This window comes from Sapajus apella, unplaced genomic scaffold (genome assembly GCF_009761245.1).
Source record: "Sapajus apella isolate SASKATOON/1434 unplaced genomic scaffold, GSC_monkey_1.0 scaffold31, whole genome shotgun sequence".
NCBI classification, from domain to species: domain Eukaryota; kingdom Metazoa; phylum Chordata; class Mammalia; order Primates; family Cebidae; genus Sapajus; species Sapajus apella.
Genome location: NW_022436971.1, coordinates 5,162,400 through 5,175,652, shown reverse-complemented (window position 1 = coordinate 5,175,652; position 13,253 = coordinate 5,162,400). Strand labels below are relative to the sequence as shown.

The following is a 13,253-nucleotide window of genomic DNA, read 5'->3' as shown; positions in this document are numbered from 1 at the left end:
CTCAGTAAAAGTCTCTGCCCATCTAAGTATTACTTATCCCCTTGCAGCACTAAAGTGATTACCTTACATAAATGCTTCTTTATGGCTTCGTCATCCCTCTTCACCACCTCCATCATTTCTTGGCCCCCAAGGTAGGCAGCATTAGCTACATTTAAAAAATAAAAAGTCAACCATTTAGAATACACAGAACAAACACAAATTTCAAATTAATTTTAGTAAATTCATGTTCCTCCTTTCTTTTGGCATATGCTATCTGATGAGAGATACTGGTGAGGCCAAGAGAGGACTGTGAGTCAGGCAATATGCACACAGTCTCTGGAAACAAGAGCATTTACTTTAAAAGAACCTTCTTCCAACCTCATCTGACTTCTCCATAGCAAACGTTCAATGGTTCCACAGCCCAATGTCAGACACCACAGCAGATGATGTGTGTAATTGTACCAGACCAATATGTGCTATTTCAATTTAAGACTTAGAAGCACAAATTGCTACCAATAAATCATGTATGCCAAGAAAATGCAAACAGTTATTAACATGAAAGCATACTGGATTAAAAAAAAATAAAACAAAGGAATATTTATTTTTTAAAAATACGTTTGAAGATCTCCAGGGGTTTTCAGTAAGGGTTGGTCCCATTATATTGGCTGCAAAATCAGCTAAGTGATGCTCACTTTCAAGATGTCAAATACCTAGGAAAGAGGAAGAAAGCCAGGGGTAACATGAATAAATGTGGCTTTCTTGTACTGGGAAGAAAATTTTCATTCAATGCTTGTGCCTTCAATTCCATGTTGGCTGGCATTACTATTATCTTGCTTTCTTCTTTGCCAGCATCTGCTTGGTATATGCCCTTCCCTTCATTTTCAATCTTTTGTCATTTTGTTTTAAGTGTGTGTCTTGAAATCATGTAAGCTGACTTCTTTAAAAATATAATTTGAAAGTTTCTGTTTCTTAAATAGACAGACTAAACATATTCACATATATTGAGATTGGAGCTATTTGGTCTGACCACAGTCATCTTGTTTTATATACCCTACACTTTCTTGTTATTTCTGACTCTTATCTTTAGTGTGAATGATGAGTTTTCCTCCTCACCCAGGCTTTAACAAATTTCTTTTCATTAACAATCTGAAAGCATAAATTCCATTTTTATTTATCTAGTGGTTAGCCTTACCTAAAAACTGCAAACTTACATTTTCTCTTGCTGTCTGAAATCATTCATCTAAACAAGGCAGGCCCTTAGCACACTGTACTTTCCCCATGCCTTCCTCCCATCCTGCCTCTATCCCCGTGGCTTCAATTATCTAGAATTTTAGTTCCAGATTATTAGTATTATTGAGATGGAGTTTTGTTCTTTGTTGCCCAGGCTGGAGTGCAATGGTGCGACCCTGGCTCACTGCAGCCTCCACCTCCTGGGTTCAAGTGATTCTCCCATCTCAGCCTTTCAAGTAGCTGGGACTACAGGTGCTCACCACCACACCCAGCTCATTTTGTATTTTTAGTAGAGACAGGGTTTCGCCATGTTGGTCAGGCTGGTCTCAAACTCCTGACCTCAAGTGATCTGCCCACCTCAGCCTCCCAAGTGCTGATAGTTTCAGTTTTATAAAGGTAACACACACACACACATACATAATTTCATATCAAATATCACAGAAATGCCTGCAGTGCAAAACTATAGTTTCCTTTTCCATCATTTCCCACTTCTAGACCCGTTTCCTAGAGGAAGCATCTCTTAACTCTTTTAGCTGTTCTTCCAACAGTTTTCACCAAACCTCCAAACATTTATGACCATCTTGCCATTGCTCGATAACTTATTCATTACCGTTGCTGAGCTGCAATGAGAGATGAGGGTTTAGCTCACTTTTACAGCCCTACCATTCCTTCCTGTTTAATTCTTCTATTCTTACTAATATACTTATGCTTTTACTTCTAAATATTGTTCACTGCTGAGCCAAGCAGACTTCCATTCTTAAAAGTTAAGTCTCTGTCCTCCAATATTTGTTTTTGTTAAAGTTACCCCCTCCTTTTTTTTTCTAACTCTACTCAATCGAAATTTTTCTGAGTCAGTTCTTCCTGGAGACCTCCTTTCCTGGACCCTTAGACCTTCTGCTCTAACCTGGAACTGGACCTCTGTCAACTTAGAATTTCCCTTCACTGCTTTCTTGGGTTGTTCCCATAGTTTTCTAAGTCCCAGTTAATTAACTCATTCATTTGTTTGTTCATTCAAAGATGACTGAGCACCTACTTACTTTATGCCAGGCATTATTTTAGCCCCTGGAGATAGAGAAACAAGTAAGACAGAAAAACTATTCTTGAGCTTATATTTTAGTGTTGGGATGACAGATGGTGAGAAAGTGCTATGGAAAAAAATAAAATCAGCTCAGCAGATAAGTCTGTGCAGTGACAGTGGTGGCCTATTTTATGTAAAGTGCACCAAAAAGGCCTCCCTGATAAGGGGATGTGTGAATAGCGAGAGACCTGAATGAAATGAGAAAATGGACCATGCAGATACTTGGGTTAGCAGCACTCTAGACAGAGAAGGGGATAGGAGATGTTCCCTTAAATATAGCCATGATGTAATACTAAAAAGTGGCACTTTATTTTTTATTTATTTTTGAGACAGTCTGGCTCTTGGCTCACTGCAATCGCCACCTCCTATGTTCAAGTGATTCTCCTGCCTCAGCCTTCCAAGTAGCTGGTACTACAGGCGCGTGCCACCACGCCCAGTTAGTTTTTGTATTTTTAGTAGAGGCAGTGTTTCACCATGCTGGCCAAGACGGTGTCGATTTCTTGACCTCATGATCTGCCTGCCTCGGCCTCCCAAAGTGCTGGAATTACAGGCATGAGCCACTGCGCCCGGCCAAAAGTGGCACCTTCATCATTCTTGTCTGTCTGTGATATTAGCATGAATACATATAGGAGTAAATATTCTGCATTTTCTTGGCCTAATCTCCTAAATCAGGACAGGATATTTAGTCACAGTTAAGACTCTAAGTCCTGGTTCCAAAATCAGAGCTGTTTTTGTTTTACTATATTTCAGGGAACTTATAAGGACCAAATAAATCAAAGCAACAGGGATTTGGTTAATACGTTATGGTCTATTCACTAAATTAATTATTCTATAACCTATTAAATATTATCCTGCAGGATATATAATGTCAAATACATATTTAAAAATAATAGTAACTGACAAAAAGCAAACCACAAAATAGTACAGTATGATCCCACTGTTATAAAGATACATATGTGTATGGTACAGATTTATTTGAAAAGATAAACAAAATAATAACACGTTATCTCTGGTTGATGGAATCCCAGGTGACCTGCCTGTCCTTTCTTCTCTCACTTCCCTGCCTCCCTTCCAATAGGTTATAGTTTCTTTCTTTGTACATGGTTTTGTCTTTCCTAGAATTATTTATTGCCTTTATTTGTTTTCTTTTTTCATGGGTAGACAATGAAAATTCCCTACTTTCTTAAAAATGTACCAGATTTTATTCCCAAATGTGCAAACACATCCAATAATTCCTTTATTCCATCCCTTCCCCGCCGCACAGAGCCTTCCATTCTTCTGATCCAATCTTGGACTGGTTGTTCTCCAGGCCTGCTACATAGCTGTCATCCTTGGACCTCCCTTTACCACTTCTCTGGACTGGATTCCCTATTTTATGGATTCTGTTCATGACTTTCTCTTTCTTGGTTTATTCCCTTACTTTACTGAAGCACATTTTGCAGTAACTAATAAAAAGATATACAGGAATTTTTATAAATGTTTACATATCTAATTTTTGTTTCTTTTTCCACATGAATCACATAGTATGGCTGCATATAGAATTTTAAGCTGAAAAAGGCTTACCCTCCAAATTTATTATCTTCTAGCGTCCAAGGTTAATGAGTTCAATTCTAATTTCTTGGAATGTGACTACTTTCCTTTGCCCTACCCCTATCCCATCTCCTTATCCTCAGGCTCAGCTCTCTTAGCTCTAGAATCCTTAAGTTTCATAAGAATATGCCATAATACAAATCCTCTGTTCCTTAATTGGACTGGAAATCCAGTAGGCCCATTCACTGTTTGGACTTACCAACTTTCGTTCTGGAATATTTTCTTTTATTATTTCTTTGATAATTTATTTCACTGTTTTCTCCATCCTCTCTTTCTGGAACTCCTACTAGTAGGATATTGGATTTCTTAGATTAATCCTCTAAGTCATATTTTTCTTCTATAGCCCTTCTCTTTTTCAATTTGTATTACTTTCTAAGAGATTTCAACTTTTTCTTCTGTGTTGAATTCTCTATTGAATTTTTATTTTGGCTGTGAACATTTCAATTTCCAGAATATTTTCTTGCTCTCTTTCCTTTTTTATAGCATTCTTTGTTTCATAGATGTTATATCATCTTTCTGAGATTAGAGGGCGTTTCATAATGAAAGTTTTTTTTCCTTTTTCCTGTCATGGTAGTCTTTCTTTCCTGACCTCCCCTACCCCAAGTCTGTATTTCTGTTTTGGTCTTTTATATTGAGGAATGTCTGATATACTTGCACTGTATAAAGCCATGTTCTCTAAAAGTTGTGTCTGATGCCCTCATCTGTATTTGTTAGCTGTGAACTCATGAAGAAAGGCTGTTTTGCCAATTTGAAAAGTTTTCATTTAAGATACTTGTCAGAGGAAAGGCCATGTTTTCCTATTAGGATATTTGTTTTCTATTTTCTTTTTGATAACCTTGGCTTCTATATCCTATAAAGTTCAGGAAAATAATTTCTTCATGCCTTCTCCTTTAGCCTTGACTTTCTGAGAGTTCAGATTCTATGTTCCTGGATGTGAGATACCTTCTTTGCTTATGGGAAGAAGAATGTTATTCCTTTTAGATGCAGTCAGAATGACCTGCTTCTTTCCTGTTACAGCAGGCCCTGATAAATAGCCATGCACTTACCAGCTTTCCTGTGTAATGTGGCTATCACTGAGTTTAATATGGACAGTTCAGCCCCAGCTAAGATTCTAATTTCTTGATACAGTGTTTCAAAGGCACTTTGTCTGCAGTGTAGCCAAGACTGGTGGACAAGACTTGTTTCCCCATCTTCCCTGCAGACATAGTAGGTTTGAGTTCTCTCTTGCTACCATGAGACTGAGTACTGTGTCCCAAGGAGTGAAAGCAGAAGTGCTTTCCTGTACATGACAGAATAACCCCAAGTGGCAAGCCTTGTTAGGCGCAAGAATGACTCATGTGGTCCACGTTTTCTTAGTCGGGATCTTTCTCATTGTAATTCAGAGCACCTGAAATTCAACACAGACCACTCTAACCATCAATCAATAAAGCATAAAGAGTAGATTTACCTTTCCAGATTCCTTCACAGAGATTACAGTTGTAAATTATGTTCACAATCAAGGTATCTCAATTTCTGTTTTTTTGTATATATAGTAATTTTAACAGAAACACAAAATGTCTACAGAACAACACATTCCTACTTAGCCCTTGTAAAAAATGCCATTATAGACAGTCTGGAACTCACAAAAGTTGCAAAAGTTCAACTCTAGGCCACTTGTGTTGAATCTGGTACTTGTTTCACCATGGAAACAATACTGTATGAGATGACAAGCTTGCCTGGGTTCTTTAAGGGGCCTAGCTGAATGAATTTGGTATGCAGGAGTGTAAGATCCACAGGAATGATGTGGTGATGTCTGAGAATGAAATGGCAGATTAGGGCCAGATCATGAAGGACTGCGAATGTCAGACTCATCAATCTGCTGCAAATTTTTCCTCAGGCACTGGTGACCTACTGAAAGTTTTTGAGCAGGAAAAAGCACAAATGACAGAAGAAAAAATAAATTAGACTTCATCAAAACTGACACCTTCTGTGCTTTAAAGGACACCATCAAGAAAGTAAAAAGACAACCTACAGAATGAGAAAAGATCATATGTCTAATAAGGATCTATAGCCATAAAATATAAAAAAAACTCTTACAAATCAATAATAAAGAAAATCTGATTAAAAATAGGCAAAGGATTGCAACAGACATTTCTAATTATCTTCTAAAGGTGATATACAGGTTGAGTATCCCTAATGTAAACATACAAAATCTGAAATCTTCCAAAATTCAACTTTTGGAGTGCTAACATGATGCTACAAGTGGAAAATTTCACACACAACCTTACGTGATAGGTTGCAGTCAAAACGTTTTTCATGAACAAAATTATTAAAAATATTATGCAAAGTTTTCTTTAGGCTATGCATATGAGGTATATATAAAATATAAGTAAATTCTGTGTTTAGATTGGGTCCCATTCCCAAAGTATCTCATCATGTATATGCAAATATTCCCAAGTCTAAAAAAAATCCCAAATCCAAAACACTTCTGGTCCCAAGCATTTCAGATAAGGGATACTCAGTCTGTACAAATGGCCAATAAGCATGTGAAAAGATGTTCAACATCATTAGTCATCAGGGAAATATAATCAAAACCACAATGAGATACTACTTCACTAGGATGGCTATAATAAAAAAGGCAAACAATAACCACTGTTGAGAAGATGTGGAGAAATTATAACCCTCATACCTTCTTGGTAGAATTGTAAATTCGTACAGGAACTTTGGAAAACTGTTTGGCAGTTCCCTAAAATGTTAAATACAGAGTTACCATATACCCAGCAATTCCACTTGTAGACAAGAGAATTAGAAATGTAAGTCTACAAAAAACTTGTACATGAATGTTCACAGCAGTATTATTCATAATAGCCAAAGACTGCAAATAATCTGAATGTCCATCAATTGATAAACAGAAAGACAAAATATGGTAAAATCATACGATGAAATATTATTCATTAATAAAAAGTAGTGAAGTACTGACACATGCTAAAACATGAATAAACCCTGAAAACATTAGGTTAAGTGAAAGAAGCAAGTCACAACCCAACATATCAAACTTTGTGGGATGGGGCCAAAGCTGTAGTTAGAGAGAAATTTATAGCACTAAAAACTTCTATTAAAAAATCAATTATTTTAGCCTCCATTGCAAGAAACTAGAAAGAGAAGAGCAATTAACTTTGAAGTAGGCAGGAAATAAAGTTTACACCAGAAATTAGTGACATTGAAACCAATAAAATAATCAAAAAAATAAATGAAACTAAAAGATGGTTCTTCAATAAGACAATAAAATTGGTAAGTCTCTAACCAGATTAGGGACTAGGGAAAAAATCCTAATCCCTAATCCTAATCCTGATTAGGGAAAAATGTGAGAAGACAAAAGATATTAAGATATTATCAATATCAGGAAAGAGAGAGGTGATATCTCTCCAAATTCCAGATATTAAAAGGATAATCAGATAATTCTGTGAACAACTTTATGTTATGAATGTAAACACCTTGGATGAAATGGACAAAGTCTGCACAAAGACAAAACTGTTAAGCTTACTCAAAAGGAAATAGATACCCTGAACAGGCTTATATATATTAAAGAAATTGAATTTGTAATTTAAAATCTAACAGCTAGCAAGGAAACAGGGACCTCAGTGTAAAGCCACACAAAGTGAATGTCTGGCCAACAATCTGAGCAAATTCAGAAGTGGATTTTTTTCCCCCAGAACCTCCAGACAAGAAGAGCCTGACTGACCACTTGATTTCAGCATGAACTTTTATCTACATACTGTGAGTTAATAAAAAGGTGTTGTTTTAAGATACTAAGCTTGTGATGATTTTTTACACAGCAATAGAAAAGGAATAAATGGTCTTTTCACTAAATGATGATGGATCAACTCGATATTACTATGAAGAAGAAAATACAAATTTGATTTCTACCTCCAACTTTACATAAAAATCAATTGTAGCAGGCTGTAGATCACAATGTAAAAGGCAAAATAATTCACTTTATAGAAGATAACATAGAATATTTCACGACTTGGGGTAGGAAAAGATTCCTTTAGTAGGACACTACAACACTACCCATAAAGATCGTTAAATTAAATTACATTAAAATTAGAATTTTTTTTTCTAGCAGAAAGACATTAAGAGAGTAAAGAGACAATCTACAGAGTGGAAGAAGATATGTGCCATATGTCAAAGGTACTGGCATCTGGAATGTATCTTAAAACTTCTACAAACCAATAACAAAAAGGATGGCAAGCAAACATCAAGATGGGCCATAGACATGAGCAGAAATTTCAGAAGTTAGTCAAATTATGAAAAGGTACTCAACCTCATTAGTTAATCATGGAAATAGAAATTTTAAAATCTGAAACTCTTCCAATATTATATATGCTGGAGTGCCAAATAGACTCACAGGCAAATTGATTACCACAAGAACAGGCCAATCTTTGATTTATATGCTTTTCTGCCTCTAGAAAAGAAAAACATTATCAAATTTAAAAGTAAATTCTTTTATTATTTTTTATGACATCAGAAATTCAAAACATGGGTGGAGAAGGGAGCTTATGTGTATTTTTTTGATTATCTTGTTTTTGTGATCAAAGTTAGGGTGCTCTCAATTGCATGTGTGTGTGTATGTGAGTTTTCAGACAAGGTCTCACTGTTACCCAAGCTGGAGTGTGGTGGCAAAATCACAGATCACTGCAGCCTTGACCTACTTGGCTCCAGTGATCTTCCCACCTTAGCCTTAGATTAGCTGGAACTACAGGAGTGCTTACAAAAACATTAGATTAGCTGGCTAATCTCAGTTATAAATAACTTATAACAATAAAATGTTTTTGTAAGCCTCATAGTAACCCAAAGCAAAAACCTATAATATTATAAAAATCAAAAGCAATGAATTAAAACACACTAACAGAGAAAATCACAGCCAAAAACGAAGAGGGTAAGAAAGGAAGCACTGAGAAAACAAATAAAATGGCAGCACTAAGTCCTTACCTACCAACAATAACATTGAATGTAAATCAACTAAATTCTCTAATTAAGACATAGAGTGGCTGAATGAACTAAAAAACAAGACTCAACTATATGCTGCCTACAAGAAACTTATCTTGCCTATGAAAACATCCAGAGAATAAAAGTGAAGGGATGGAAAAAGATATTCCATGCAAATGGAACTTCAAAAAGAGTAGGAATAGCTATGCTTATAGCACATAAAATAGACTTTAAGTCAAAACCAATAAAAAGGACAAAGAAGGCCATTATATAATGATAAAGGGATCAATTCAGCAAGAGGATATTACATTAGTAAATATACATGTACCTAATATCAGAATACCCAAATATATAAACCAATATTAATAAACATAAAGAGATAGGCTGAAATACAGTAATAGTAGGGGACTTTAACACCTCACTTTTGGCAATAGACAGATTATCCAGGCAGAAAATTAACAAAGAAACATTGCAGTTAAACTACACTCTAGACCAAATGAAACTAACAGACATTTATGAACATTTCATCCAACTACTGCAAAACACACATTTTTCTCATCAGTGCATGGAACATTCTCCAGCATAGGGCATATGTTAGGTCACCAAAAAGTCTCAACAAATTTAAAACAGTAGAAATCATATTAAGTATCTTTTCGGACCATAATGGAATAAAACCAGAATGTTTGCAAAGAGGAACTTTGAAAACTGTACAAATACATGGAAATGAAACAACATGCTTCTAAATGACCAATAAGTCAATGAAGAAATTAAGAGAGAAGTTTTTTAAAAACTCTTAAAACCAATGAAAATGGAAACATAATATACCAGAACCTATGGGATACAGCTTGTAGTAAGAGGGAAGTTTATAGCAATAAATGCCTATTTCAAAAAAATAAAAAGACTTCAAATAAATAACCTAATGATACACTTCAAGCAGCTAGAAAAGCAAGCAAATCAAACCTAAAATTAGTAGAATAAAAGAAATAATAAAGATCAGAACAGATAATAACAGAAATAAATAACATTGAAACTAAAAAAACACAAAAGATCAATTTTTAAAAAAGTTGTTTTTTAAAAAAAGACAATATCAACACACTGAAAAACCCAAATAAATAAAATCAGAGACAAAAAAGAAAACATTACAACGGGTACCACAGAAATAGAAAGGCTCACTAGTAACTGCTATGAACAACTGCATTTCAACAAATTAGAAAACCTACAAGTAATGGATAAATTCCTGGAAAAATACAATCTACTAAAATTAAAACATAAAGAAAGAGAAAAAAAGACAAATAATGAGTAAGAAGATCTAAGCAATAATAAGAAGTCTCCCATGAAAAAAAAGCCCAGGACCTGATAGATACACTGCTGAATTCTACCAAACATCTAAAGAAGAACTAATACCAATTCTACTCATGCTACTTCAAAAAAACTGAAGCGGAGGGAATATTTCCAAATTCATTCTATGAGGCCAGCATTACCATGATACCAAGACAAGACAAGAACATAACAGAAAACTACAGGCCAATATACTTGATAAGTATATGCAAAAATCCTCGACAAAATACTAGCAAACGAATTCAATAACACATTAAAAAGATCACCATGATCATGTGGAATGTGTCCCAGAGATGCACAGATGGTTCGGCATACACAAATCAATAAACATGATACATTATATCAATAGAATCAAGAACAGAAATCATATGACTGTTTCAATAAATGCTGAAAAAGTGTTTGATAAAGTTCAACATCCCTCCATAACAAAAACTCTCAACAAACTGGGTATGGAAAGAACCTCCCTCAATACCGTAAGAGCAATATATGATAGACTCACAGCTAAGATCACACTGAACAGTGAACAATTCAACATCTTTCCACTAACATCTAACAAGACTAGAATGCCCATTTCCACTGCTTCAACTCAACATAGTATTAGAAGTCTTAGGAAGAGCAATTAGGCAAGAGAAAGAAACAAAGGGTATCCAAATTGGAAAGGAAGAAATCAAATTAACCTTGTTTGCAGATGACGTGATCTTATATTTAGTAAAAGCTAAAGATTCCATCAAAAAGCTCTTAGAACTGATACAATCAGTAAAGTTGCAGGATACAAAATCAACATACAGAAATCAGCCGTGTTTATATATGTTTACAGTGATCAATCTGAAAAAGAAATTAAGAAAGCAATCCTATTTACAATAGCTACTAAAAAAATACCTAGCAGTACATTTAACCAAAAAAGTAAATTTAACAAAAAAAGCTTTCCTTTATAAGGAAAATTATTAAACATCAATGAAAGACATTGAAAGGACACACACACAAATGAAAAAATATGCCATGCTCATGGACTGGAAGGGTTGAAATTGTTGAAATGTCTGTATGACCCAAAGCAATCTATGTATTCAATGCAATCTCTATCAAAACACTAATGACATGCTTCACAGAAATGGGAAAAACAATCCTAAAATTTGTATGGAACCCCAAAAGATGCCGAATTGGTAAGGAATTCTGAGGAGAGAAAAAAAAAATCAAAGCTGGAAGCATCATAATACCTGACTTTAAATCATGCTACAAAGCTATAGTAATTAAATCAACATGATACTGGCATAAAAGTACACAACAAACCAATGGAATGAAACAGAGAACTCAGAAATAAATCCATATACTTACAGCCAACTTGTTTTCAACAAAGACACTAAGAACATACACTGGGGAAAGGACAGTCTCTCTAATAAACATTATTGAAACTAGATACCCACATGCAGAAGAATGAAGCTAGATCAATCCTATCTTTTATCACATACAAAAATCAACTCAAATGGATTGAAGACTTAAATAAGACCTGAAACTATGGAACTACTAAAAGAAAACATTGGGAAAAATGCTACAGGACATTGGTCTGGGCAAAAGTATTTCTCGGATAAGACCTCAAAAACACAGGCAGCAAAAGCAAAAACCAGACAAATGGGTTTACACCAAGCTAAAAAGCTGCATATAGAAAAGGAAACAGTCAACGCAGTGAAGAAACAGTCTACAGCACGGGAGAAAATATTTGCAAACTATCCATCTGACAAGGGATTAATAACCAGGATATTTAAGGAACTCAAACAACTCAATAGCATGATGACAAATAATCTGAATAAACATTTCTCAAAGGAAGACATACAAGTGGCCAACAAGTACATAAAAAATGCTCAGAATCACTATCAGGAAAATGCAAATAAAAACCAAGACTACAAATTGGGTTCACTGTATACTGCTTGCATGATGAGTGGATCAAAATCTCACAAATCACCACTAGATAACTTACTCATGTAACCAAATACCACCTGTTCTCCAAAACCTATGGAAATAAAAAATTTAAAAAAACCTCACAATTAGGTATCATCTGACCCCAGTTAGAGTGACTACTAAGAAAACGACAGAAAAATAACAAATGTTGGTGAGGATGCAGAGAAAAAGGAATACTTGTAAACTGTTTGGAATGTAAAGAAGTACAGCCATTATGGAAAACGGTATAGAGTTTCCTCAAAAAACTAAAACTAGAACTCCATATAGTTCAGCAGTCCCACTGATGGGTATACATCCAAAAGAAAGGAAATCAGTGTGTCAAAGAGATACCTGCATTCCTATGTTTATTGCATCACTCACTGTTCACAGCATCCAAGATACTAATGAATCTAAGTATTATAAATAGGTGAATGGATAAAGAAAATGTGATATATACACATAATGGAATATTATTCAGCCACAAAAAAATGAAATCCTGTCATTTGCAGCAAAATGGATGGGACTGGAGGTTATTATGTTAAGTGAAAACCAGGCAAAGAAAGACAAATACTGCATGCTCTTATTCCTACATGGGAGCTAAAAAGTAAATCTTACGGGCATGGTGGCTTACGCCTGTAATCCTAGCACTTAGGGAGGCCGAGGCAGGCAGATCACCTGAGGTCAGGAGTTCGAGACCACCCTGACTAACATGGTGAAATCCCATCTCTACTAAAAATACAAAAATCAGCCGAGCATGGTGGTATGCGCTTGTAATCTCAGCTACTCATCGGCGGGTGGGACAGGAGAACTGCTTGAACCCAGGAGATGGGGTTTGTGGTGAGCCGAGATTGCGCCACTGCACTCCAGTCTGGGTGACACAGTGAGACTCCATCTCAAAAAAAAAAAAAAAAAGTGAATCTCACAGAGGTACACAGTAGAAAGGTCATTACCAGAGGCTTGGAAAAGATGAAGAGAAATTGGTTAATGGGTATAAAAATAGAATCAGATGTAAGAAATAAGTTCCTGTATTTGATAATGCAGTGGAAAAATTATAGTTAACAATACTTTATTGTATTTTTCAAAATAGCTAGAACTGTATGTTCTCAAGACAAAGATAAATATTTCAAGTGATGGATAC

General features: G+C 35.3%; 1 protein-coding gene across 7 annotated transcripts in view; it reads right to left on the bottom strand.

Moving 5' to 3' along the window:
- LDAH (lipid droplet associated hydrolase) overlaps positions 1–13,253 on the bottom strand; it is a 124,439-nt gene that overhangs the window by 17,664 nt on the left and 93,522 nt on the right. For 6 of the 7 annotated variants that reach the window (XR_004273688.1, XR_004273687.1, XM_032294002.1 and 3 more), the window contains one exon: positions 63–145. The exons of the other annotated variant lie outside the window; for it this stretch is intronic. Coding sequence is in view for 4 of the 6 variants with exons in the window: in XM_032294002.1 (XP_032149893.1) it covers positions 63–145 (83 nt within the window). In the remaining 2 variants the exon portion in view is untranslated. The remainder of the gene's footprint in view (positions 1–62; positions 146–13,253) is intronic. 7 annotated transcript variants of the gene reach the window in all.